We start from the raw sequence: 27,900 nt of genomic DNA on the forward strand, positions 1-27,900 counted from the left end.
CTGTGGGCCACAAGTCAGTGTAGGGGCTGCAGTGCTGCATGCACTTGAGAGCACCTTCCTCCCATGGCCCAGACTGAGTCCCAGATGAGCCCTAGCAGCAGGGCTGACCCAGCCGGCCGCACACCTCACACGGCGCACATCTGCTCAGGCTCTGCTTGTGGGCTGCTGCTTGCAGCTTCACAGAAGGAAGCCTGGAGAGACAGGGAGAAGGGGCTGGGCCAGAAAGACCAGCTTCCCCCTCAACCAGTTTAGTAGTAACACTTCCTTTTAATCCCAAAAGCTCTTTGCCTCTGTTTGACTTCCATTACATTAACAGCATACCACATAAATTCTTGTATGTGCTTCATAGACACCATTTGCTTTCCAGCCTGGCTGACTCCTAAAATTAGCATCCTTACAGACATGATGAACAATGCAACTTCCCTACTCTGAATATGGCTTGATCTCACCCTGCCCTGAGCCTACCACAACACAAAGTCTGGTGAAACCCGACCTACTTGCTCTGCAACAGCTTGCTCTTGCTTCAGACATATCCACTAAGAAATTTCACTTTTATTGAACATGAGCGTTTCCTGCTAATTTAAAGCATAGCAGCTCACAGAAAGAACAGCGACATAAAACATCGAGTAGGTCTATGCTTTCATGTTAAATTTATTAGCCCTTTCATATAACCTCACTGAGGCAACAGATACATCTGAGGGCTTAATGTTTACTTCATTAGAAAACCTCTGATCTCTCCAACTCTTAAAAGGCAATTTTGAGTTTCTTAAAAAAACAACAAAACCACCAATAAATTATCTCGTCATCTCAGTGTTTTTAATTTGCTGCAACATTTTGCAATAAATATGCATAAGAGCACCATGAAATTTACATGAAGACAGCTAGAAGCTGTGGTGCATATGCGTAAGGAGTTTATGGCAGTTTTAAGCACACTGAAAAGCCCAAGAAATGCTTGAGGTTCTGGGACTGTGAACAGGCTTGTAGCAACATTTCTCATTTCTGCTAACATCATCTATAGCAGCACCCTTAGCACTTCACCTAAGAGTAATAAAAATCTGCTGGATAAAATAATTCCTGCCTCAGAAGTATTGTTTCACACTCCCTGCAGATGACAAGAGATTATCCATTTTGAACCACAACCCCTTTTGTTCCATTAGTAAACACACAGAGGGGGTGGTCACAGACATATGGTGTCTGTCCACCACAAGCAATACAATAAAGACTGGAAAAGTCTGTCTGGTTATTCTCTTGGTTGCCTGCAATGCCAAACCACTCCAGCTGCCTTAACAGGAGGGAGGAAATGCATGCAGCAGGATTCCACTGGCAGTGCAGAAATTAAAGATCTTTAAAGGAATGGCAAGAAAAAGTAACAACGCTGTGTTGTGGACAAGAGATCCACGATTCACAATTAATTGTATTTTGGAACACAACAGCATTTATAGCAAACTTTTATTCAATGCTTAAAAAAGTGTATGGAAGTTTTCATGAACAAAGCATTACTCGATGGAAAACATCTTTGTTTCCTCCTTAAAAAGTTCTGCAAGAACATCCATTAAATGCATTTACCTACAATAATCACTTTTAAAATGCATGGGTACTTGGATTTCTTGTACACATGTATAGCATTTCCATAACTAAGAGACTTATCCTGAGCAGTGTATGAGAAGACATTATTTAAGCTGTCTAGTTACAGGACATTTATATAATTGACAACAAGCACAGAACAATGTATGGACTTTAAACATTTAATATGCCTTTTCACCAAGGAAGGCAAATGACATCTGCATGACGCTGAGAGTCAATTTAGTGAACACATATTTAGATCTGCAGTATAAAGACACACACAAAACATTCTGGAGTACATTTTGTTACAATAAACCAAGTTTGTATTCCATCATCATGTGGGGCTCTCCCATAACTTCACTTTGTGAAGGATCTGAAGAAAAAAAGAAGAGTCAAAAGCATTAGGCTTTTACCAAGCTACAAAGGCTTTTACTTAATTTTTTCATTGTAATGCTTAGTGCAAAAATTGCTCAATTGATTCTTGACAGTACTGCACAGTGCACCTCTGTCCAAAGCAATGATCAGATAACCAGTACACCTACAGTGGAACAGTGATGTGAGTGTTTTGTAAGGGGGCAGAAGGGAACTGCTCAAGTAAAACCAAGTAGTTCTACAAAAGCACAACATCCTATAATGGCTAAATGAGATCTGTATCTAATAAAATGCAAGTCTGACCACAGCTTCTTCCACAGGTCCCATACACCTTTCCAATGCAACTTTTCTTTAGAACAAGAGGAGTTGATCATTCAGCCCTTCTGCTTGCTGGAACATGCTCGTGTTCTTTTCTCCAACCTACTGCCTTGTTTCACAAAACTCCTATGCCCTTAACGATCTTCTGAGATTCCTCCCTTGCCCTAAGTATGGTTCATATTGACTGCTGTATTGAAAGACTATCCAGGAACACGTGGGAAACACAAGCCACCAATCACTGACAGTATGAACTTCACTTCCATACAAAAGTCCATGTCAAAAAAAAAAACAAGGCTGCAAATGCACCTTGGAAGAAAGGTCCACTGCAGCTGTATTGGACTGCTTTTTCCTCTCATAAATAAGGCATATTAATGATTTTGTCCTCTAATCCTTCTTTCTAATTATAGAACTTATAAAAAAAAACTTATGTCTTTGTAATCTCTGCCTTTCAAAATCTGTGAAATTAGCTCAAAAATCTCTGGGGATCAGACATCCAGTATAAAAGCATCATCTTCACCTCCTCCAGAAACCCAGCCCAAAAACAAATACAGACTTCCTTAGCACTGCAGATTACATTCCATGCAACTAGCAACTGAACCACACCTATTCATCTTTCTCAGGTGCTTCTTTGCCTTTTGGAACTCAATTTTTTATTTCCAGTATTTTCCAATTTTTTCCAATTTTTTTTTTCCAGTCATAAAACCATGACAGCTTTTAAAAGTCTTATTCCCTAGTGGCAAAGAGCTACACAGTTCCTAAATTTCACCTTTCAGTGTTTCTAAAATATTCAAAACTATGTATATACCATTAAGAATATCCTCAAAACCGATGCATTCATCATTTCCTCTCAGAGTATCCAGTGCCATATTTGAGCTGTGAAGAAATGGGAGACGCTGGGCCTGTAAAAGGACAACAAGAGTTAAAGGTTTTTGCAAGACTGAAATGGAGATCTTTGCATTTCTGAAGTGTGAGTCACCATCCCTGAATGTATTTAAACACCCCCTGGATGTGGTGCTTGGGGATGTAATTTATGGGTGGCTGTTAGGGCAGCATGGTTAAGTTGCAGTTGGATTTGATGATCTTTAAGGTCTTTTCCAATCTGAGCTATTCTGTGACTGAGAAAAGTGACAAGCAGTCACCTGTTCCTTTGAAAACGATGATAAAGTAAGAAAACTACCAGCACACATCAATATCAAAATCTACCATCATCATCACCCTCATCACTCCTCATCACAGTTTTGAGAAGAGCAGCCTTTCACCTGGTTTCTACATTTCACTGCAGTGCAGCTATTGGTTTTAAAAAGTTGTGCTTTTTTTTCTTCCTGTTCTGCTCCCATGAAGTTGTGGAGGGTCTACAGTCTAACTGCTGGCACAACTGTCAGATGTCCCAATACAAACTATTCCCTTAAACACTTTAGAAAGGTGTAATTAAACCACAAAGGAGCTTCTATATCTAAGAAGACACACAAAAGCAAGGAGCAAAGAGTCTTTTAAATCACCATGTTTCTCACCCTCAAATGTTTGTGGAGATACAGTAGTAGGACCTTAGCCCTCAACTGTCTCATTTTCTGCATATCAGTTAGGAAAAAGATTTTTCCTCACAAGAGAGTACAGTTGAGATAAAGGATATATCTCAACTATATATATCCTATATTAAATATATCCTGTCTCTTGCCTTTCATCTTCAGGACAAGAAATTTCTTCCAAGTTTAATGGAACTCAGTGTGGTTCAGTAGTACAAAATCCACTGGGAGTATAAAATTCACAGAATCACAGAACTGTAGGGGTTGGAAGGGACCTCCAGAGATCATTGAGTCCAACCCCCTGCCAAAGCAGGTTCCCTACACCAGGTCACACAAATTGCACCCACTTACATGAAAAAACAACTCTTAGTAGCTTGATTATCTTCAACAAGTAAAAAAAATAATTTACTTGGACCACCAAACTGTGTTTCCTAAGGGACAAAGTCAGCCACGTTCTAATTACTCTCCATCCAGGGGATAAAAGGGAAAAGGAGGCAGCCTCAGCTTCCCAATTAAAAGTTAAAACCTTTGAATTTCCTGTAGACCTTCCCTAATCTTACAAGAACAGCTGTAAAGAAATACTAAGCACATATCAGATTTCCTGCTCCAGGTTTTGCATTGCCTCTGTATCTACTCCTGCATCAATACCTGCTTCAGAGCCCCAAGCTTTCTTCTCCCTACAGCTGCAGATACTCCTTATGAATGTCATATGCTACACACAGCAAAGTATTAATTTTTGAATTAAGGGGAAAAATAGAAAGCTCGTCCACAGAAAGCTTAAGAATGCTTACCACTTCAACAAGTAGCAAATAAAACAGCAGCAGCTGAAGGCCTTTAGCACACTGACTGCTCTGAAAATTACTGACTGCAATAATTCTTTTTAACAGTTCGGTGAAAACTACTTTTGGAAACCAAATGGTTGTACAGCAAGACAGAAAGACATCTTTCTGAAACCTTCCATTCCCAAAGATGCCCTCATGTGGTTTAAGCAGTGGCAGTTCGATAAGGCATGCCTACCTGTTTCACTGCTCTGAGTTCCATCTGCAGCTTTAAGGGCGCGTGGAGTCCTTGAATATTTCTCAGCATGGCAAAGTTTGTTTTATCTTGATTTAACTGGAACTGCCACAAACAAAAAATGCTTTTAGTTTTTAGGAAAAGCGACTTTCAAATACGAGCGTGGAAGAGATCTGCAATGTCCTGCTTCAATGAAATTGCTAATTAATGCAGGTATAAAAAAATCCAGTAATCACAGAATGGCCCGGGTTGGAAGGGACCTCAAGGATCATGGATCTCCAACCCCTCTGCCACATGCAGGGCCACCAACCCCCACATTTAATGCTAAACCAGGCTGCCCAGGGCCCCATCCAACCTGGCCTTGAACACCTCCAGGGACAGGGCATCATGTGATACCATCATATGCACATCAAATGTACATGGAAGAGAGTGATGCAGTAACATCTGTTTTATAGAACTGAAATTGAATTTTGCAGGATTTTATTATGAATCAAGCAAAGTAATTTTTTTCTTATTTTTTTTTGACACTGAGGATGTGTAACTCCACCAAGTGGTGCAGTTGTGCACTACTTTGCCACAATATTACAAGCACAGAAAAGGGAAACTAAGTCTGGTTTAATGTAAGAACAGAAAGCAGACATTGTGAATTTTACTCTTATTTATTCTATTACAGACTACTTGAAAACACTTGGAATATATTTTTTCTCTTTATCATATATACGATGTATCACTCTAAAAAAATATCAAAAAGCTCATAATTTTACAAGCTGTTCTAAAACTGATCAGTAACACAAAGAAAATCATCTACATAATAGAGGTGGGTTGTTTTTTTTTTAAAAAAAAAAAAACAAAAAAGTGCTGGCTTGTGACTACTGAATTATACAACAGACAGTTCTCAATAGCCCTGAAGCTTGAGTCACCTGGCTCCAATTCTGACTTTCCCAGTCCTAACAACATGCCTGCAGTGTCAACATAACACGCGACTGTAAAGCAAACCAAAGAGTACCAACGTCTTATTTTAAAACCTGTACTCAGTGCTCATAACAGAACATTGAACCTATGATCCACAGGCCACTGTGAAACAGCCCACAAGTGATGACTAAGCTGGACAAGACTACAGTTAGAACAAACTGTCTGCATACAATTTCTAGATGGGATAACGTAACGTAGAATAAAATATCTATGGGTCACAAAAAAAAAATCTAACAATGAAGACAAATGGCAAATCTAAAGACAAAATAGGAAGATTAGCCTTCCAGAGGTGACAGGTGCGCTGCCAACCTAACTGCAGAGGTTGCACTCAGAGCCTTCAGCTGGCTACACCTCAGTAGGTAAACCCTGAACTGGAGGCCCGCTTACATACTAAGAGTCACGAGTAGAAGATTAATTGTTAAATAAAGTTGCCAGCAGTGCACAAATAAAACATTATTGCTGTTACACACTTTTACCTTGCTAAAGGCAAAACCCTCCTCCACCTTCCTGGCTGGAGCACAGAGCAACCCAATGAACCACAGCACTAAATTAAAGTCCACAGTAAGAGTGAAAAAGGTGACATTTGACATTATACTTACATTTTTTTCTGACAACTCCAGTGGGTGGCTGGGCACCAACTCATTTTTCACACAAGAAAACCTAGAAATGCAAGGAAAAAAATTAGTTTCAAAAAATTAATACATGTATATTCCAACTAGCATTTATTTCATAAAGACCAATACTTGCTCAGCATTTTCCTAAAAAGGAACATCAAATATTATCTACTTCTTGAAGGGATGTTTAACAGAAAATTTAAAAGAATGTGACTAAACTCACAGGCATCAGGCTATAGCTTATTATTAGGCTTACAGATTCACCTGCCAAGAACCTTCTTTAAAAAGCAAGCATTTAAAAACAGATTTTCCTCCTACATTAGAAGTTTGACATTAGCTATGGCACAATTTAACACGAAAAAACGCAAAGCATACCCTCTGCGCAGACCATGAGCTTCAAATGATCCAGGAAGTGAAAAATCAGTAATTGGGATACTGTCTTTCAACAGAGAAGAAGCTCCTCTGGACTCCTGGAACACAAAGTAAGGACTATTATAGCAGAAGTAGGCCTCTTTCATATGTGCTGTTAGATAAAGTAAATGAAAAATTGCTCCAACGCTCCTCAAACGATTTTTGTACAAGTCCTACACTTCAGAGTCTCTTTAATTAAAAAAAAAAAAAAGGATTAAATCAATTATTTCAGAGTTTCATGGCTAAAGGTAGTAACAAAACGTTTTGGGGATGTGGCAGAAACAGAAACAATTAACTCCTGTTAGTTTCCACCCTGCACTGCAAGGATGGAAAGGAAGAAAGATCATGCTTGGCTTCAGTACAGACACAGTTAATCCCTTAAGAATCAGTTAAGATTAGATTGATCATGCCCATGGTTTTAGGCTCCCCATGAAGAGGTGTACTCTAGCATTCTAATATCTTAGCTCATGGAAAGAGCAAAGGAGAAACACTAACTTGTAGCAGAAACTAGAATATCACACCTCACAGATATATTATATGAAGCCACCATAACCTGACAACTGACTTAAAGCTAACCCGTCTGATTTTACTGAAGTGATCTCAGCATTATTCATACAGAGTGCCTCACCAACACACTGATGTCTCTGGAAGGTGACAGTGATGAGCTGCTCAATACAGGAGTTCCCTCCAGAAGCAACATAGGATTAAACAGAAAACATGTGCTCACAACTAAGACCTCCTGTATCAACATGTTGCCACGGTAACAGTCAGTAAGCTGGTACTGATGAGAAAAACCTAAAATAGCTGCTATTATGTGCATGCATAAGGGCTGAGGGTAAAAAATTCAACATCAGGCAGCAGTGTGTTTGGAGCCTGGAAGGCCAACAGTACAGGAGGGACGCAAAACTACTGAACTGTGTTTAGAGGAAGGCCACAAAGGTGCTCAGAGGGCTGGGGCACCTCTGCTATGAAAAAAGGCTAAGGAAGGCTTGTTCAGCTTAGAGAAGAGAAAGCACTGGGGACACCCCAATGCAACCTTACAGTACTCAGAGGAAACATACAAACAAGAGGGATAGCAACTTTTTACAGGATTTTATAGTGATAGGACACTGGGTTTAAACTAGAAAAAGGCAGCTTTAGGTTCGATGCTAATAGAAAATCCTTTACTCAAAGGCCAGCGAGGCACTGGCACAGGTTGCCCAGAGAAGCTGTAGGCACCCCATCCCTGGAAACACTCAAGGCCAGGCTGGATTGGGCCCTGGGCAGCCTGAGCTGCTGGTTCCTACCCACGGTACAGAGGTGGAACCGAGTGAGCTTTGAGATCCCTTCCAACCCAAACTACTCTGTAATCCTATATACATCATCTACCAATCATCACACTCAACAACAATCAGACCTTCGTGAGACTGCTGCGAAGAAAACACACAGAAGAGAGAAATCGCCTCTAAGATGAGACGAGAGGAAAGATCAGAGCACAAGCAATTAAAACGCAAGGAGGAAGCTACGCAGCGCTGCCGTGAAGTAACCCGGGGCCCCGCTTATGCCAGAGCACTGCCCACCCCACGCAGGGGAGAGTCAGGGACCCCGCAAGCCCACCGCCGTATTCTCTGCACGAAGCTCCCTCGTTCTCAGCGCTCCGTGCCTACCGGCGCCGCTGCCCGCATAGCGGGGCTCGGAGTTGGGCCGCGCCGGATCCCCGTGACTCAGCACGGCCCCTCCGCCCGCCCAACGCCCACCATTCTGCCAAAGGGCAGAGGCGACGGCTAGGGCAGCAGGCAGACCGACCGCCCCCCGCCGCCTTCACGAAAAGAACGGCGGCAGCAAAACGCCGGCTCACCGCCAGCCCGCACTCACCATCCTCACTCCACGCTCGCAGCCACTTCCGCTTCCTGCTCGTCACTTCCGGTGCTCGGACCCCAGCAGAGGGGGGCGTGGCCTCGCGGGGCGTGGCCTCACAGGACGGACGTGGCCTCGAGGGGGCGTGGCCTCGAGGGAGGGGGTGGAGCCGAGCGGGAGGGGCGGTGGCCGCGCTCAGCGGGCGGCCGTTGATGGCCGCTGTTGGTGGCTGCCCGCGCGCTCTGTGTGGACGCTGGCTCGCTCCCAGGCCGCGGGGCTGTTTCTGTGCGGCCATGCAGAACCCTGTGCCTGCGTTGGGCAAGGTCTGCGTTTCCTGGGGGCTGTGGCTTGCTGAGTCACCCTCGTTGTGCAGGCGTTCCCTCGCACCTGCTGGCAGCTGCGCAGTGTGGGAAGTTCATAGAATCATAGAATGGCCTGGGTTGAAAAGGAGCTCAAAGATCATCGAGTTTCAACCCCCCTGCTATGTGCAGGGTCGCCAACCATCAGACCAGGCTGCCCAGAGCCACATCCAGCCTGGTCCAACCTGTTCCAACCCTGCCTTTTCCTGCCACCAAACCCTTTTAGTTCTCTGTGGGTCACAAGTGCGTGTAGATGGCAAATGTGTCGCTGCTGATGGCCTGCGGGAGCTCCAGGAGGGACCTTCTGAAAGTAAATGTGGCCTTGGCCGCAATGGTTGCTCCAGGGCAGCGCCAGGTGGGCATGAGGTGTTGGGGCAGCCCTAGGTGCCCTGCTGCTCCATCAGACACATTGGAAATAGCTGTCGAGAGCTTTGATGAAGGCTGTGGTGTAAGTCGGTGGCCCAGCCCATCCCCACCATGCTCACTGGCCACGTTCCTCAGAGCCACGTGGTTCTTGGACATCTCCAGGGTCAGTGACTGCACCTCCCCAGGGAACCCCTCACCACTCCTCTGGGGAAGGAATTTTGCCTAATACCCAACCTGAATACAAATGACAACAGTGTGCAAACAGGGTTAACATCAGCTTATGCTTGAAGAGGTTTGAAAGCTATTCCAAGAGTTACAAAGGTTGCCACAGAGGTTGCAGGATAAATGCAGTTTTCCTCTATCTTGGGCAAAATCAGAACACCTAGTGAAAACATTCTCGACCAAAGTTCTGGCCTTTTGTGTTACGATCGCAGGCTTAAAGCACAGACTTCAAAAGAATGGGAATGGGGAATTGGGTATTTTAAGTCATTTTTAGGAAAATGGGTACCACAAAGGTTTCTCTGATCTTATAATGGGTACTCGGATATTGTGGTGCTGGGTTCATTATTGTAGAACAGAAATGAATACAGAAAAACAAATCAAGTTCCTGTTTAACCACAGCTTACAGAAAAGCTAGGTTTGTCATTAAATGTATTTATTTATTGACCGACTTTGTTGATCAGGATATGACTGTAGAGATGAAACATTTAACTTTCAAAGTCATTCTTGCAGGATGCAGACAGGATACAGTCACTCCATGTACATTTTTACAGCGCTGCGATCCAGCCTAGGCCGCATAACATAAAAGAACGTGCATTGCAAGAAAGATCTGCTCTTCCTTTAAAGGCCAGCTTTCACACTGGGGAAAACTTCCAGACATAAACAGAAATCACACGTGTATTTTCTCACCAAATTATCGAGAATTTTGAATTTGAGCAACACTTGATTTGTGCCACAATCAGCTTTGTGTTTTAATGAATTGTTTTTGTAGCATTTGGTTTCAATCTGTAGCTCCGCTGCAAGTTAGTAGGAGTTCCATGAGTTCCCAATCAGGCTGACTGAAGCTTGATGAGAAAAGAGGGAGTGTGTGGTGAGCAATGAGTGCTCCAGCTTCTCAGGAGCAATGGGGAAGGCTGACCTACCTCAAACCCAGGCTGACCACAGCACAGACGGTGTGCTGGAACCGGGCTGCTGGGTGTACTGCATGTCCATCTGTCCGTCTGAAGGCATCTCCCATGGTAACAGGGTGGAGAGTGGGATGCAGGGGTTGGGGTTGCCCAAGAAGCCTTTCTGTTAGCATTTGTGAGTAGTCTAAAATTAGCATGGAAATAACCATCGCTCCTCTGAAATTACTAATTCATTAAAGTTAAGACAGTGAACTTCACATGTGGGTTTTAAGGATAACTTGAACATTGTAATTTTAAGGGTTTTTTTAAGCATTTTGAATAGAGAAGATCTGAAATGTGTGAACACTTCAAATTCTTTTCTGCTTGTTTTTTATCTCAGCATTTTTGGAATGTCAGATCTGGTCCCTTTGGTTTATCTGAGGGACTTCCCAAAGGCTTCAGGGAATATGTAGGACATGAGTTCCTTATTACGAGGAAAGTACCTTCCATTTTAGGAAAATGGACTTTACTTCAAATGCTCTTTTAGCAGTTAAATTGGCATTAGCAAGCAGAAAAGGTGGTGAGACACTGGCACAGGTTGTCCAGTGAGGGTCCTATTTGGAGGCATTCAAGGCAGGCTGGACGGGGCTGTGAGCAACCCGGTCTAGAGGGAGGTGTCCCTGCCTATAGCAGGGGGTTGGAACAAGGTGATCTTAAATGTCCCTTCCAACCCAAACCATTCTATGATCCTGTGATAAAAGCTCATTAAACAAGCTCTCTTGCCTGAGAGCCTTTTATCTATAGCTTTTAATACGGATGCAGCTTTGTCTCTTTTCAGAAATACAGTTCTTCAGACGTGTCAGTGAGCAACCTGAGTACGTGAATCTCTACCAAAAGAATAACTTTATCCTGTGGGGCTGGGAAACTCTTTCACTAATTTCTGTCAACAGCCAGCTATAACCTGTTAAAGTGAAAGTACTTTTTATTTGTTTTTAATCAAATCAAATAAACACACTTGCTTTGATCTTTAAGAAGCCCATTCTTGTTAACTCGCTTTATACTTTTATGTTTTGACATTCATTGTAAATCTAATTATTTAAAAAAGTTATTTTGTTTGACATTAGTAAACCTCCTCTGAATGAAGATAAACAGGGGCATGTTTTGGTAGAGATTAAAAATAAATTTCACACGAAACTGCAAAACGTAGCAAAGATAATAACGTGTAGGCGTCAGAGTGTTCCAAAACAAGGCTCTCCAGGGGCTCTTCTGAACGCACGGCTACGTTAAAGCCGTGTTCTGAAAGGGCTCAGGAAACCCCTGACTCCAACCCACCCTTTCCTGAAGGTGGTGAAATTATTTAAAAAAAAAAAAAAAAAAAAAAACCACCACGTTGCTGTTGCAGGGAAATAAAAAGAAACAAAGAATCTCTCATATTGCCAAAGCAGATGATTTTTTCCTGTTTGTTTACCAGCAAACTCCATGGTGTGCAGATTTGCTTGAGTTAAAGGCTGTCCACTTCCATCATGCAAATGCAGGAAGTGGTCCTCTGGCTGACAAACATCCACTATTACTCGGCAATGGAAAGGAAATTAACGTGTTATAGGATCTAATGGGGAAAAATGGACCAGCAATCATAGAATCATAGAATGGCCTGGGTTGAAAAGGACCACAATAGTCACCCAGTTTCAACCCCCTGCTATGTGCAGGGTTGCCAACCACCAGACCAGGCTGCCCAGAGCAATCCTTTGCTACATTAGTTGATCTGTAAGTTAGAACTAACTTTAAAAGACAACATAATATATCTTTGGAAAGTACTTAGTCCGTCTTTTGGTAAATTGGGTAAGGGCTGCCTGTTGTTTGCTGTTGTTTTTTTTAATCCACGATGGGTATTTGGGAAGCGATCCTCGTCGTCTTGAAGTGCTGACTTGTTCTGGAGCTTGTCAGTGCTTTTCTAAGAAGTCTTCCTTCTTCATTTACAGCCATCTCTTGCTGAGACCGAGCAGCCCGCGCTGCCTCTTTCCCGTGCTCTTGATATCCCGCAGCCAGCAGGGGCTGCTCAGGAGCCGCCCTGCGCCGCGCTCCCTGCCCGGCCCACTCGTACCCCTACCCCTGTCCCTGCCCCTGCCCGGCTGGGCAGCGCTGGCTGCTGCGGGCAGATGGTAAGTTGTTTTCCCCTTCGCTTGGCGATTCTGCGAGAAGGAAGAAAATAACAGGGTCAAAAGTTAAAAAGCAACGTGGATGTAACAGCTGAAGCCACACGGACGGTACCTGGGGAAATGCAGTTCGCTATGGATTTCCATCAAGCTCCACCATCTCCGTGCAATAATATTAATTTTGAATTAATCCTCCAGCCTGAGTGCAGTGCTTAACCTCCACGGTTTTCATTACTACTCCATAAACCCTCTCTGGCACCGCCTCATGAGAACTCGCAGAAAGACATGTTGTCCTTCTGGACAGCCTGCATTTGCCTCTCAGAAACATAACCACCCTGTGCATATAGGTGAGGAAAAGAGCACGTTTCCTGTGAGAGTGTCTTCCTAAGGGAAACCTTGAACGTAATTAATAGTAGTTGCAGCTGAAAGAATTGAATGGAACATTACTTCCCATTCCTGCTACTGTGCAGGAAAAAAAATCCCCTAAGAGTTTTCTAAACCGACTAGCAGCAAGAGGGGTGGCTGAGACTGCCCTGAGTCATAACCATGTCCAGTAGGCAGCGAGACAATAAGAAATCACCCCACTTTCCTCTCACAGCTGAAGACAATGCATAAGCCAGCAATCACCAAAATGAAAAGTTGGCATTTTACACAGAGAGCAGACATTTCCAGCAAAAGCATATATCTCTTTACATGCAGCATTTCTTCTCACCGTAAGAAGCTGTTAGCTGAAATTCGTCTCCATGTTCTTCTCCTGTCCTTTTAAAAACAAAACAGGAAAGAGGCAAAGCATCCAATCCAACCACGGTTTTCTTCTTAAGAATGCTGTAGTCTGTCTCATAGGTGGAATGGTAACTACTGGCTTAGAAACAGTTAAGGCTCAAGTCTTCCATGGTAATTATGTGTTGAGCATCTCAGGACGTGAGCCAACCTGCTTAGTTTTAGCCAGCAAAAAAGCAGAAGTGTGTCTAGAGCCAGTTTGGGCCAAGCTTAGGTCTGAACTTGATGACTCACAAGCTACAGTTTGCTTGCATGTACATCAACAGAAGCAGCAGCTTACAGTAAGTAGCTTGTCTGTGGACCCTGGCACTTGTAAAGAGCTTTCCTGAATTCCCGAGGGTTCCACATGGATGCAGAGGCCCCATAGATTCCCTGAGTCAAGATACAAGCAAAACAGAACCACTGTTTTTGTACCAGAGGAATTATTACGGTGCTTCTTCAAGAAGAGCTTTTATTAAATTCAAAGCTATTATGTTTGAAATGTGATGGTAGTTAAAAAATTGTTTCTATGAAGGAAATGGTGTATTCAGAATTCTATTTTTGTTCAGTTTTCCAGAAGGTACAATTACACATTTTCCATTTGGATGTGGTGCTCAGGGATGTGATTTAGTGGAGGGTTGTTAAGAGTTAGGGTAGGATGGTTAGGTTCTGGTTGGACTCGATGATCTTTAAGGTCTTTTACAACCTGAGCAATTCTATGATTCTATGATGATTTTATTCATACTTCCTTACTGTGAGTCCACACGATGCAGCAGATAACTGATAAAAATGTGCTTATGCAAAAGTTATTTAAACACATTGTCACAGTTTTGTAGAGGGTTGTTGTTGTGCTGTGTTTTGTTGGTTGCTTTTTTTTTGTTTGTTTTTTAACTGAGCACTGAACTAAAAGTAAAGAGAAAGGAAATAAGATAGCACTGCCAGGCAAATTTTGTATTTTCAGTTCTCAAAGACATTTGGAACTCTGTTTTTGTAAAGGAGGTTACGGTTTGGGCTCATAGGAAACTTAGTAAAAACAAAACCCCAAGCAAATATTTAAAAGAATTAGATTTAAGCTGGAACAAAGAAGATGCAAATGGACTGAGGAAACTTGTGTGGTTTCTCCTTCAGAAGGACTTTTTTAGAGTTTTAAAAGATTACCGGAAAAACAAACCCCAAGCCGTTTATTCAAAGGAGCAAACAGTCCTGAAAGGGTTTGGGAAATGTATACAGTGGATATTTCATGAGAGACTGTCATATCCTCCTCTGAGAGTAAATTTGTGTGGATACCTTTGTGGTGGAGGATCTGAGTGGGCAGATCAAAGTAATATACGGGCTCAAGGGAGACGCAGAGGGGGAAGGGAGGTTGACATAGGATCGCATTTGGATTCAAGGGCTCTTCTTGGCTCACTGAGTCCTGTCCACTGCTGTTCCAAAAAGCCACGTTATATAATTATTTCCTGACATCTTAATAAACTTGCATATTAAGTTAACTCGATCCTGTTCCTCTTCATTCTTCCTTTACCATTCTTGTGCTGGGAAACTGTGCTGGAACCTCATTGCTCTGATCACAAAAACTTCTTCTCAGGAAGAAATCCTCTACAGCCAGCATATACCTCTCTGTTCTTGTGGCTACACTGGCTCTTATCTTGCAAGGCTCTTTCTCCATGGAGAGAACACAAAGTCTCCAGGCTGATTATCCCAGTAACCCTTCCCAAAACATGTTCCAGTTTTATATATATTGAATGTGAGTGATCAGAATTTTGCAGGTTTTTTTAATGAAGTCACATCAGCATCTACACAGGTGCATTACTGCAGTTTTCCTCATACAATACAGGACCACATTTGCATGATTAACACTTCTTAGGCTGGTCTCAAACTTTCTCTTCATCTGAGCTCTTTAACTGGCAAGCTCCCAGTTTGCTGTGGAGATTCTTGTTCTGAACTTTTTGTCAATGACCTTGTTCTATTCTGTTGCATTTCTATTGGTCTCATGTAATCTTTGCATGATTTCTCTAATGTTCCTCTGGTCTGTGATTTCCTGAATTTCTGGGCTACCATTAACTTAAATTAGCAGGTTTCTACTTTCTGTGATGCCATGGGTCATGGAATATAAGAAACTCTTAGATAGAAGTGTCCTAAAACCAGACTGTGAGGAACTCCAATATACCCTGATCCATCCCACTTTGAGGCAATTCAAACTGTTGACTGTTCTTATCTAGAATATTCTTTCCTCCTCATTCATAAATATCGGTCCTAGGTGTGCTAGTACTCAATAGTTAGAACCAATAAACATTTTTACAATTTATTGCAAGATGTGCAATTCCTGTGCTTGTTCTTTGAGTACTTGAGGATGATCACCTAGAAGATTAAATCTTGCCCATTCAGCTTTTAATTTCTTTCTCCCATATTGGAAATAGACATTTCCAGTTATACAGATTTCCTCAAATTTACCAGTCAGTCTTGCTACCACATTCTGCTTTCTCATTCTGCTTGAAAATTGAAGCACAATGCTCATTTCTGGGGCTGTGATCTACACAGAAATTGAATCTACAGCAGATCTCGTGAACAATATCTACATTAAAACCATGATTTTTTTTTCTCCAATTCTTATTTTCCTTCTAATTTCCTACTAAATCTAATTGTAGTAAAATGCTGTAGGTTTTTTGGCTTCTGTTTGAGAATTTCATGCTGACCATAAAGAAAAAAATGAAAAAAATAAATCCTTTGATAAAGAAAGGAAGGAAGAATGTCTGGAGCCTCCTCCTCTGGGATTCTTGTGTCTAAAGAGCTTAAATAAGAATTGTGCCCTGAAAGGTGTGCCGTATTATAGCTTCCCAGGGCACATGATTTACATAAGAATTTTCTTTTTAAAGTCATGAGATGACGTGGATTTGCCCGGTGTCCAAGAGAAACAACTTAATTTTCATTGTATGCTGAGAAGCAGCTCTGAGATTGGGTGGGAAGATGTTTCAGCTCCTCTTCCCCCACAGTTCAGGAGAGGTTTCTGAATATGTTCATTCTCTTTCTCATTTCACACCCATTTTTGTGAATGCAAGACAAGAGCTCAGGCCTCACGTGCAGATGCCATACAGACATTATATCTCTGCTGTTCCAGTGGTAACCACAAGATTCTTAAACCAAAATATATCCAGTATGTTTCCAAAATTTCACATATCAGCATTTGCCTGCTTTTTAAATAAAGGATTACAGATGTCAGATGTATTACAGCATTTCACTTCACCTATATTTGGCTGTGCCTGATGAATGCTTTGTTCCTTCCTTGAAGCAGCCCTCACACCCAGCCCCAAACACGTCCCCTTGCACTTTCCCATGATGATTTTTGAAGACAGACTGAAAATTGCACAATATCTTCGAGATATACACCCAAACATCCCCTAATTGACGATCACTGGTTCATTTTGTTAATAGTCTCAGCTTTTTACTACTCTGAAAATGAGAAGCTAATACATTAACCTAATATTCTGTCTTAATGCCACATTTCCACATGCTTTTTCTGTTGGTGTTTCTTAAAGACTCATGAAGTTATTAATCCTCAGTTTCATACATAATGTGCTGCGAACTTCTCTTTAGTCTAGTGACATATATTAGGGAAAAATCAGCTGTTAGTTTGTATCTTCATCTGCTCTATGTTCAGCTGCAACTCACACATCTTGTGGGGACTGATAGCTTAGAGTTTACTGCAGTTTGCTATTGCTGCCATTCCCAGAAAAGTTGCCCCAGATTCCAGAAACAGAAGAGAATTCCTCTGAATGAAGATTACAGAGATAAGGAGCACGAAATTACGTGTTTGTCTTTCATTCTTAGATACACTTATCTATTACTAACTGTCTGGCATATATGAACATAATAAGAGGTGAATGTTAGGTGATAAGGAGGAGAAGAGTGGATTTCAGGATTATTTCTCTGTTCAATGGATTTTGTGTCTGTCTCACCCCTACTCTCTCCCACTCCCCCCATCTTTCCTAGCATTTTGAAACTACAAGCTGTGAAATTACTGTAGGTAAAACACTGGTCACCACACTAGTATTCATAGTACTTCTAAAATATTTTCTTCATTTGGGAGATGAAAGAAAGAAATTCAACGAGTAAGTTTACTGAGAAGTTAAAAGCCACAACAGGAATTGCAGAAGAGAATGTAAGATTCTGATTCTGCAAAATATGTTATTAAAATTTTGGAAAACATTTCCTGTTTTCCATCCAAATTATGTGAATATAGTGGTGCCAGCTTTTCCTCGAAACTCTGGGAGTCTAAGGAGTCAGTGGATGAGCACAGACTCATGGCATTCCTTGGGAAATACCCCCTCATTAGCAGGGACAATTCTTGGTTGTTGTTTTCGTCTTGTTTTGTTTTCTGAATGCAGAGGCTTTTGCTTCCTTATTCAGCCTTGTCTTTCCGCCTACCAGTAGTGAAATCCATATTACAGGTGTGTTCCACAAGACTTTTATCAGGCAGGAGAAAAGAACAAGAGGAAAACAATAAATACATAAAATAAAGCATTTGCTTCTTGACATCTAGGTGAAGATTGTGGTCACTGTTCCTTGGAGCTTTCCTAAAAAATCAGTGCATCTTCCTTTGCAGGAAGTGGCTTGATCTTTTATAGCAAAGCCAATCTTTGTCCTTCTCAAAAGCCATATATCCTCTGCTATCTAGGGACAACATCCCTGAACGCATCTGTCTAGACGTACTAGAGCCTGTCATCCCTCTTCCTATGCTGCAAAATGGACATTCCCTTAAAACTGCCTTTAGAGCAAACTTGTGTCCAAGAAGTAAGATTCAGAACTGAAATCACAGTGAAGGGTATTTGTCCTTATGCTGTCACAGAGTTTTCCTCATAAATATGCATGCAATATGAGCTTTGATTTTTTACATGTAAGCCTGAATGGGTCACTTCTCATTTGTTCCTTCCCATGCTATAAAACAGAACAAAAGAAAACGCACCATAGGATTTTTGAGTAAGCTGGATCCTAACATTGCAAAAATAAAGGACGGCCTATTAATTCCCTGTTGGTTATTTGTGGTCCACTGGTAGGGAATATGGGGTGTCCTATAAATGTTATTTGATAAAAGCTGAGGCGAGGCACCCTGCTGGTTTTAAGGATCACGCTGAGACGAACCGCTGGTAGGATATGCAAGACAGCAGATTTGTTTATTCTTATTTCTCCGCTCACATCCCTGAGCACACATGGCTGCTGTTTTTGTTTTGACTAATTTTGACTTTTTTAAATGTGAGAAAAGTGGCTAAAATGATGTAATCCCCGTCTGAAGTTCGGACGCGTGTGAAAGAGTGGAAATGCTGACAGCTCTGGCTCGGGCTGTCCCACAGGCTCAGCGCTGCCCGGCCCTCAGCCCCCTTCGCTTCATTGTTCTTGGATGCGGCAAGGAGGAAACCAGGCAGCGGCGTAAGGAAGCGCGCACGCTTCAAACGTGCAGCTCCAGAGGGTTCTGCTGGATACCCCAAGGGGAATTGCCCACAACCTTGTATCAGCACACGCTTGTGATTTCTTTGCTGCTCTTACTTGCTTGGATCTACCGTATGACTTCCCCAGGACCCAACCAATTGTGATTTTAATGGTTTTTAACTACATCCAGTCATTAAGATCTTCCAATTTGACAACAGATTTTGATCAATTATTCTCCTGGATTTTACTTGTCCTTATATGTACAGATTTTACTGCTTTCTGAAGTTGTCAGTCATTTCTTTCTCATTCAGGCTTTCTCTCTCTCAAACACGCACACACAATTTTTCTCATAGCCATTAGCTACTTGTGTTGGTGTAAAAGAAGCAGGCAGTCTGATATTGGACAAAGGTTGCACACTGCTAAGTGGTGTGCAGAGAGAATAAAAGGAACATTTCTACTGTGACTTGTTTACAATCTGAGCATTAGAAAAACTCAAGAGGCAAAGTTTGTTTGCCAGCCCTACAGCCTTTGTCACAGATGAGTAAGTGATATGGATTTAAAATGCCCTGGGCGTAGACTATATACACAGATGCATGCTTAAAGAATGTATGTAATGCTGCAGTAGAACGTGTGTACATCCTCCCTATGCTAATTAGATTGTCAGGCTAATAGGAATTGTAATTCAGGGAAGAACGTTGAAGTGTGACACATCAGGAGAGCTCAGCTGGGACTTTCTAGAAATGTGGTAGGAAAACAGACTTGGCAGCAGGCAACAAGATGGCAATCTCCGTTTGCTTTTGAGAGGACTCGTTGCCTACATCTCAGTGAAGAAGTTGGAGAAGTTGGAGTTCAGAGGTTCACTTTTGCTTCTGTATTCTTTCACTTACTGTTCCATACCCCGTGAGGCAATGATCTAGCTAGGGTGGATGGAAAGCACAGGCAGGTAGGTTTTAATAAAGGTGCAATCTCTAGTAGGTGTATGGATGAAGCTTTGGCTCATCCGGTAGTGATCTTGGCATTCCAATAGTTCAGTGTACGTTAAAGAGGGATTTATAAAGTGTAAGGGATTTGCACAGTGTAGAGGACCAGCAAAGATCTCTTCAGTGTGCGTAGCAGTCAATGTATTTGTCTCAGAACAATTCCAAAGGTATTTTTCCCAATCAGAGTTCAGATTTAGCTCAATTTCATTTGAACCATTTGTTTTTCGTCCAGCAGTTTATTTCTTGGAATTCACAGGAGGAAGCTTTGTGATTGTAATAACAATTGTTTTGTGTTGTTGTTGTTGTTTTTAGCACAGACATTATCATGTGTTTTTGTAATGTAGTACATCCGTTCCACTTCCGATTCCATTCTGATTAATGCTGCATCTGAATGCCACTGGCAAGAGACAAAAGTTTTACATCACAACTTCCTGGGTGAGATCTTTCTAACCAAATGCAGATGTCTATGTGGTAGATGTCTATCCTGGAGCTAAACCTCCTTGCTTCACTGTCGATGACACTCATACTGAGATGTGTGACTCAAAACTTGAGGAAACGTATTCTATCCTTTGCTCTGCTGGATTCCCCTTCTGAACTTAATTTTAGTATTATCTGTGGGACTCACAAAATATCTAAGTATTAATGGATTTATCCTGTTACTTAATAAGTCAGCAGCTGATTTACAGTGAGATTAAGTTATTTAACACAGAAGAGCTTATATTAAATCCTGGAAATGAAAAACAACCTCCTTGTATTCAACCTGGCAGACTACACAGAACATTTTCCCTTCTTCTCAAATTTTTGAAGCTATATATAGGAACTTTATCTCTGTATGTAGTGCAGCTGTATTTACTTCTTACTGAAATAATTCAAACACATGCTTAAATACCACTGCAACTTAACTGGATTTCATTTGTGTGACTTAAGTGCTTCTCTCTATTGTGCTCCTGTCACAATCTTGTAAATTATACAATAATTCAGGTTATAAAGGGTCTTAGGACATTACCTGGTCTGAAACCCCTCCCCCATCACCTTTGAAATTCCACCGTGTTGTTCAGGGCCTTGAGTATCTCTCAAGATGAGGACTATGTAGGAACCTGTTCTTCTACCTGAGTGCTTTACCAAGAAGATTTTTTCCTTATATCTAGCAAGATCTTCCCTGGCCGCTACTTGCCTCTGCAAGAAAAATCTGTTTTCTATAAGCACCTGTTAATTACAGTTATATAATTATAGTGATAGAGAGCAAACAGATCCATCCTTAGCCTTCTGTTTTGCAAGCTGAAAGAATCCAATTCTCTCACCCTCTCTTCCTATGCCACATACCGCAATCCCTTAAAAATGTTAGTAGTTCTTCTGCTGGTCTTGCTGTAGTGTTTGTGTGTTCGGACTGAAGAATGCCCATATAGACACAGTAGTTCAGATGAGGGGAAAATTCCTTTGCTCAGTCTATAGACTATGCCCCTACTAATGCAGCATGTGGTTACAATTCACTGCTGCAGGGGAATATTGCTGCAGAGCAGTCAATGCAGCAAAGTGGACAAATAGCACAACCACTGTGCAGATCCTGCTTTTATTCATAACCATGTGAGATCACTTCTGTTTGTTGCCCAAGAGCTGTTTCCCTGCCATGGATGAGAATCCAGAATAAGAAAATCCCCCAGAAGCAGCACGTGCTACCTGCTTTTGGACTTAGCTTCCCGATCCTTATTGGCTACAAAACGACATTAGGTTATTTATTCTGTTTTGTCAGTGCTATGTGATGTGTTATTTTAATGTATGTTTCCAGGAGCCCTAGCTGAAGAATGGATTGTTCCTGTGCAAATCCTTCTTGCCCTTGTGTATGGGAAATGTTGAGTTGCGCCCTGAGCCTCTGATTGAGGCGAGCACTGAGTCAGCCGTGGGAGAACATGCGAAGGCGATTCAGCTGTGTGACTGGAAGGGATGGAGCCTGGCTCCACCTCTCCTAGACCCCATTTAAGGGCTGATGCTACTAAGGAAGGATCTCTCTCTGGAGATTGTTTTCTCTGAAGTTTCTTGCAAGCCTACAACACCAGTGAGCACTTTTAATTGATCTCTGATTATGTTTTCCAAGGTGATAATCTTATCAGCCAAACTTCTCTGTATGCTTATTGATCATACAATACTATACAACATCTATATACTTATTGACTTTACACCTTGTAAGGCTCTTGCTCTTGACGGATGCTGAGTGCTTTGGGAAGAGGTTGTGCCTGGTGGAACTGTGACAAGTTCAAGTACTCCAGAAAAACAATAACTTATGTTGCACGTCATTTTACGCTTGGTGTTTCACACCAGGAGAAGACATGTTTTCATAACACAGTTTCCATTTTGAGCAACACAGCTTAAATTTTTCAGATTGAAGGTGTTTAGTAAAAGACCTGATCATGAAACCCATTGGCAATTTTGCTGTTTGTCTCTTCTTGGTCTTTTTGCAGGTGCTGAGTATTTGCTTCATCCTCTCTGAAACGTAAAGCTAGAGAAATATAAAGGGAAAAGGGAATGAGATAGCCCAATCAGAATCAATCAGAGTAGATGCACAGGCTGGAGAGACACAAGTGCTACTGCACTGCAGCACGTTTCTGCCACTCACTGTTGTTTCGACATCTCACTGAGGTTTTCATCATTTATGTACGCATCCCTCTTTCTTGTATTACCTCACAGACATCTAATGCTCTTTTAGATGTTTAGTATTTGACTTTTTTTAAGCATGTGTCCATTTATTGGTGATGGGTTTAGTTATTATTCATAGCCTTTTGTGGACCCTGACTGACATTTCCTATTATTTAAACAGCTAATCAATTGTATTTTATTAGGTGTAAATGCTTTTCTACTCTCTGCCTGGCAAACACTAATCTCTAATCTTCAGTAGCATGTGGGAATTTATTGCCTGATAATTGTGCCCCAGGGCATAGTGACTTCTAAAATGAAATAACAATCATTTTGTCTCCTTCTATATGTTAATGTATGCATATCCACCTATTGCTGCAATGCCTGTGTTGTAGCATTTGTCTAGTTTGCATTATCACACTCAGAGCTCAGCCATGTAAAACTGAACTGATTTTTTCAAGCAAAGAGGAGTTTTGAATGTTAATGCTGATTAGAAATACAAAGATATCTGGTTGCTGTGCTTCAGCCAACAAGTGGTTGCCTTAAAATGGCTTTACTTGTTGTTCTAACTGTCCTAGTGACAGTGTAAGTGCCAGATCGTGGGGATGCTGCATGATGTCACTCTTTATGCACAATCATTTTAAAGTTTCTTACATTCTGCTGCTTCTATAAGGGCTTTCTTGGCATTATATCATCCTTTTGACATTTTTAATGTTCTGTGTCAACAGAACACATCTTAATGTGTGACTCAGTGATAACACGCTGAGTTTTCGTTTCACATTTCAATTCATTTGCCTTATATGTCACAAATGCTGGGTATTTTGTGGGATCTTATTCAGCCACCCACTCTTCCTTGCACAGTCCTTTTCTCAGAAACAAGAGATTAGCCAAGATTCCTTTTACTTGTGTTTAAACTAAGCGTGACAGCAAAGTCATGGAAGGTTTCATTATCAGTTTAGGGCCAATTTAATTTCTGTTCTCTTTATTTTCTAAGCTAATGTGCATCCTTTTTGTACCAGATGTAAAACTGCAAAGGGACTGGAAGAATGATACCACACTCTAAACGCTGAACATTTTGGTCAGGGACTTCCGATGTCAGTTTCTACAGAATGAAATTAATGCATTGCTTACACCTTTTGGAATCCCAGAGTGATTCCCTTAGAACTCCTAAGGAAATGACTCCATACTGTGAGTGATTAGATACAATATAGAGAGTGTGTGTGTGATTGAAAGGGGAAGCAGTGTCCTTGATTGCACAGTTTTATTCTTTTTGGACCTCATTCCCAAGCGTCTAAAAATATGCTGTGCTGATCCCTTTTATTCTGAGGCTATATCCTACCTCTTACTTCAGCTGCCACTTCCTTTTGGCTTACCTTCTTGGGAGTCCTGACCCCGTGAGATATACTTTGTAAAACTGCTTCAGCCATAGATGTCTAAAACCAGACAACCAAGTGGGCAACCATGTCCTGTTATTCCAAAGGATGCAGAACATTTGTACCTCCCATTAACTTAACAATGTAAATTCTTAGCACCTTTCGAACTAAGGAAGTGTGTTTTCAAACTAAGACAAGAACCGTAGTATGGGCTTTTCAGCTTGTGTCACTCTTAGAAGTCTTTGTCACAAGGTAGAAGTGTACAAGCAGAAAAAAATCATATGGAATTCTATATTAATACTTCAGATCAGGCTGCTAAGTAGATTGTATCTTTACTTTCCGTTTGAAAAATAAACATTTCCCTGGTAAGCTAGAGTTACTACCTACATTTCACATGGACATGGAGCTCTTGGAGTGGGTCCAGAGGAGGGCCACTAAGATGATCAGAGGGCTGGAGTACCTCTGCTGTAAGAAAGGTTGAGGGAACTGGGCTTGTTTAGCTTGGAGAAGAGAAGGCTCCAAGGAGACCTCATTGTGGCCCTCCAATATTTGAAGGGAGCATATAAACAGGAGGGGGAACAGCTGTTTATGAGCGTGGATAGTGATAGGACACAGGGGAATGGTTTTAAACTGAGACAGGGGAGGTTTAGATTAGAAATTAGCAGGAAGTTTTTCACACAGAGGGTGGTGACGCACTGGAACAGGTTGCCCAAGGAGGCTGTGGATGCCCCATCTCTGGAGGCATTCAAGGCCAGGCTGGATGTGGCTCTGGGCAGCCTGGTCTGCTGGTTGGAGAGCTTGCACATAGCAGGGGGTTGAAACTAGATGATCTTTGAGGTCCTTTTCAATCCAGGCCGTTCTGTGATTCATAGTGCTGCTCCGGTATGTTTCACATGGATGGGTTTCAGCAAGTAAAGGTAAGAAAAGAGAGGCTCACTAAAGGTCTTCCAAAGTGTTTATTGAAATTTCACACCATTTTGCATGTATTACAGAGCACACAGATAGGCAAAAATGAAATAGTAAGGTAGACCTAGTATGGTAAGATACGTTATCTAAAGGAAGTGAAGCAGAGAATGAAGCCACACAGAATGATACATAATAATAGTTACAATGATGGCAGAAATTTTAAGCAGGAGATACCGTGACTTCTTCAGAATATTTTCCACATTTTCCCCTCCCAAATATGCATTTTACATGTAATTGGAATTTTTCCACTCTCCCTTTAGACCAGCAATACAAGACAAAAGACAAAAGGGCTTCCAGAAGGGTTAGAAGAGTGTTGGGCTTTTGCAGCCATGTTACAGGAGAGAATATTGCATCTCACCTGTGATGTGGCATCAGTGCGTACTGTGTACCAGATACTGGGGAAACAAAACCCTCTGCATTCACCTGATAAACCCGTGCACTCATTTACAGTCTGATTGTATTTTGGTTTGCTTTGTTTGATTTTTCTAGTCTGAAAGCCTAAGATGAAGAAGGTACGGCTTTTGCTAGCAGGAATGGGAAGGGCAGTTCTACAGTAACTGTGTGGGCTGAGCTCAAGTTTCTTCCTCATTAGCTCAACATTTCCTACCACTAAAGTCTCTGTGTTTTACAGTCAGGGACTGGCCTTCCTCATATTGCAGTCTTGCCTCCTGACATTACTGTCATCTCTGTATCCCCTGCTGCTGCTGCTCAAGAAGTTATGAAGAAACTAGAGTATTTACAGACTGTCAGAGGTGGTTTTGTTGTGTAATTTTGTAGGCAGCTTGCATCACAGTCTCCAAAAGTCTTGAATTTCAGAACGCGATACTTTCTGAAGGTCGGTTTCCGACACCATCAGTTACTCTTCTGTGGAAATTCTGGCTCTGATGGGTGCATCTATTCCCTCACCACATTAACACTGTTTGGCAAGGTATCACTTTTCTCTGTATTCTCATAGTATCCAATCTGAAGTTTGGATTTGTGATCTTGCATTTCTCGAGGTTCGAGTATGATACTGACCGTAATCTCCGCATTAGTGATGTTTTCTCTCTCTTGTGAGAGGCAAATCACACACTGATTTGACTTCAGCCTTCTTCCTGTCTTTATTTTTGAAGCATGTGAAAGTTAATAATGACATAGTTCTCCTTCAGAAGGTGTTCTCAGATCTATTTCTCTAACATTTTTTGTATCTGACAGCAAGTTTTAGGGTATTTGTTTCTTTCCTGGATGAGCATTTGACATAGAACACCTCGACCATTGGCAAGATCCTGAAGCATCCTTAAGCCCATCATTTAATGACTGTTTCCTTCTCTGTGAAGGCACTTTCTTTGTTCGGAGAATCTCTCAGCTCCTCCAATGAAATCCATAGACTCAAAGGAAAATCCACTTGTGATCCATTGCTTTAATTAATATTTAGTTAATTAGGGATTAAAAAGTATGAGGGGGAGATAACATAAATAGAAGAGAGGAGAGAAAATGCAGGCCTAATACAAACATCAGAGCATTTTTCTGTTGATTTTTATGGAACTGTTTTTCACATCTTTCTTGTTTCTACAGCATTAGTTTTTCTTGTGTTCTGTGAATCTGATGTCAGTCTTATCTTTCCCTGTGATTAGTTAATGACTACTTCCATTTCCATAGCAATCATGCTACTATTGTTTTTCTGCCTTTGTGTCCAGGGCTACCGCTGTCTGTCAACATACTTCATGTTTTCTTTTTTAATTAGTAGCTGAAAACACCAGGCAGAGAAGCTTAAAATGATGTATTGCTATGTTCTGGAACAGTGGCTGTGTCATAAGTTTAAGGAAGTACTTTGTAAAGCTATTCAAAAATTTTTTAAGTTTTAATGATTTAAGCCATTAACATTTAAAAGGGTGAAGAGATTTACCACCTGGACACTTTCCTTCTGTAATCGTAGCAATTTGAAAGAGAGACTGAGCAAAAAATGAATCTGTACTTATAATGCTTTACCCAGATGATACGCGCTCTATATTTTGTTCTATGACAGACATTCTGTATTACATAATTATTTTATTTTCTTATTCTCTGATTTCCTTTCAAAAAAGAAAGGACAAAAAATAAAAATAAAAAATAAAATAAAAAGGGAAGATGCCAGGTCACTCATGTCATTTTCAGCTGACTTGAATAGATTTGACCCTGCAAAACCTACTTATGGTTTGTAGGCAGATAGAACTTAGGACTAGATAACTAACAGCAGCGTCAAAGGAAAAAGACAAATGAGAGCAGACATCACCCCTTTTATGTAAAGAAGCAGATAAAAGTCTCCATGTATAAATAATAAAAAATATTATAAATATATATATATATTTATAATATATATAAATAATAAATATATAAATAATAAAAAACCCATAAATAATAAAAAACAAAGCACTGTGGAAAAAAAAAAAAAAAAAATTTTAAAAAAAAAAAAAAAAAGATTATAAAAAAATAAGATGAAAATGTAACCAAAGAGGTTATGGTCACTTGTGAAAGAAAAGTGAAATGCTCTGTCAGATCAACCATCTCCTGGCTTGCAAATTCGCATTAAACCAGATGAGTCCTTGAGAACATGAGGGGGAGAGAGAGGCTGTGGGAAGAATGCTCTTAAAGAATGCCAGCTGAAAATGAAATACCATACCGAATGCTGTAACTTTTCTCATCATAATTGAAGCGTGCAAAACAAAATCACAAGAAAGGCGCAGGTGAGGATTAACTTATGGGGAAATACTTAAAAGCCTTGGTAGTAGTGATGAGGAAACATCATCAGGTTTCTGTTCTCTTAAATAAAAGGAAGTTGTAAACACAATGACAAAGAGAGGCGACCAAAGTGACTGTGACATCTGAGTGTGTGTTATGTTCTGCTCAGACGAGTTTTCTGCAATATTGTCCAAAGTAGAATAAAGAAAAACTACTGATGACAAATAAGGGAAGCACAGAAGATCAGTTCTTCGGCCGCAATTCCTCAAGCTACTGCCTGTGAGTTAATTTTCATTCTGGGAACAGTAAACCACAGAATAATTTTAATTTCCATATTTCAGCCAGAAGAACACACACACACATTCTCCACTCAAGCAGGCAAGCCAAATGAATCAAGGGAGAATAAACATAAAGGCAGCTTAGACTACTTTTCACCAAGTGAAAAAAGAACTGCAATAGCCATACAAGA

At 41.2% G+C, this 27,900-nt stretch overlaps 1 protein-coding gene across 1 annotated transcript; it reads right to left on the minus strand.

Moving 5' to 3' along the window:
• Nucleotides 1–1,785: 1,785 nt before the first annotated feature.
• Nucleotides 1,786–8,729, minus strand: LOC122171458 (proteasome maturation protein). Its single transcript, XM_042839061.1, has 6 exons — nucleotides 8,642–8,729; nucleotides 6,752–6,846; nucleotides 6,362–6,422; nucleotides 4,794–4,895; nucleotides 3,059–3,152; nucleotides 1,786–1,936 (listed from the first exon to the last, which is right to left on the minus strand). The coding sequence occupies exons 1-6, from the start codon at nucleotides 8,642–8,644 to the stop codon at nucleotides 1,869–1,871; spliced, it is 423 nt and encodes a 140-aa protein (XP_042694995.1). The 5' UTR covers nucleotides 8,645–8,729; the 3' UTR covers nucleotides 1,786–1,868.
• Nucleotides 8,730–27,900: the final 19,171 nt, after the last annotated feature.

The sequence above is a fragment of the Centrocercus urophasianus genome, unplaced genomic scaffold (assembly GCF_019232065.1).
Source record: "Centrocercus urophasianus isolate 14NV4802_14NV808 unplaced genomic scaffold, USGS_Curo_1.0 seq_9, whole genome shotgun sequence".
NCBI lineage: Eukaryota > Metazoa > Chordata > Aves > Galliformes > Phasianidae > Centrocercus > Centrocercus urophasianus.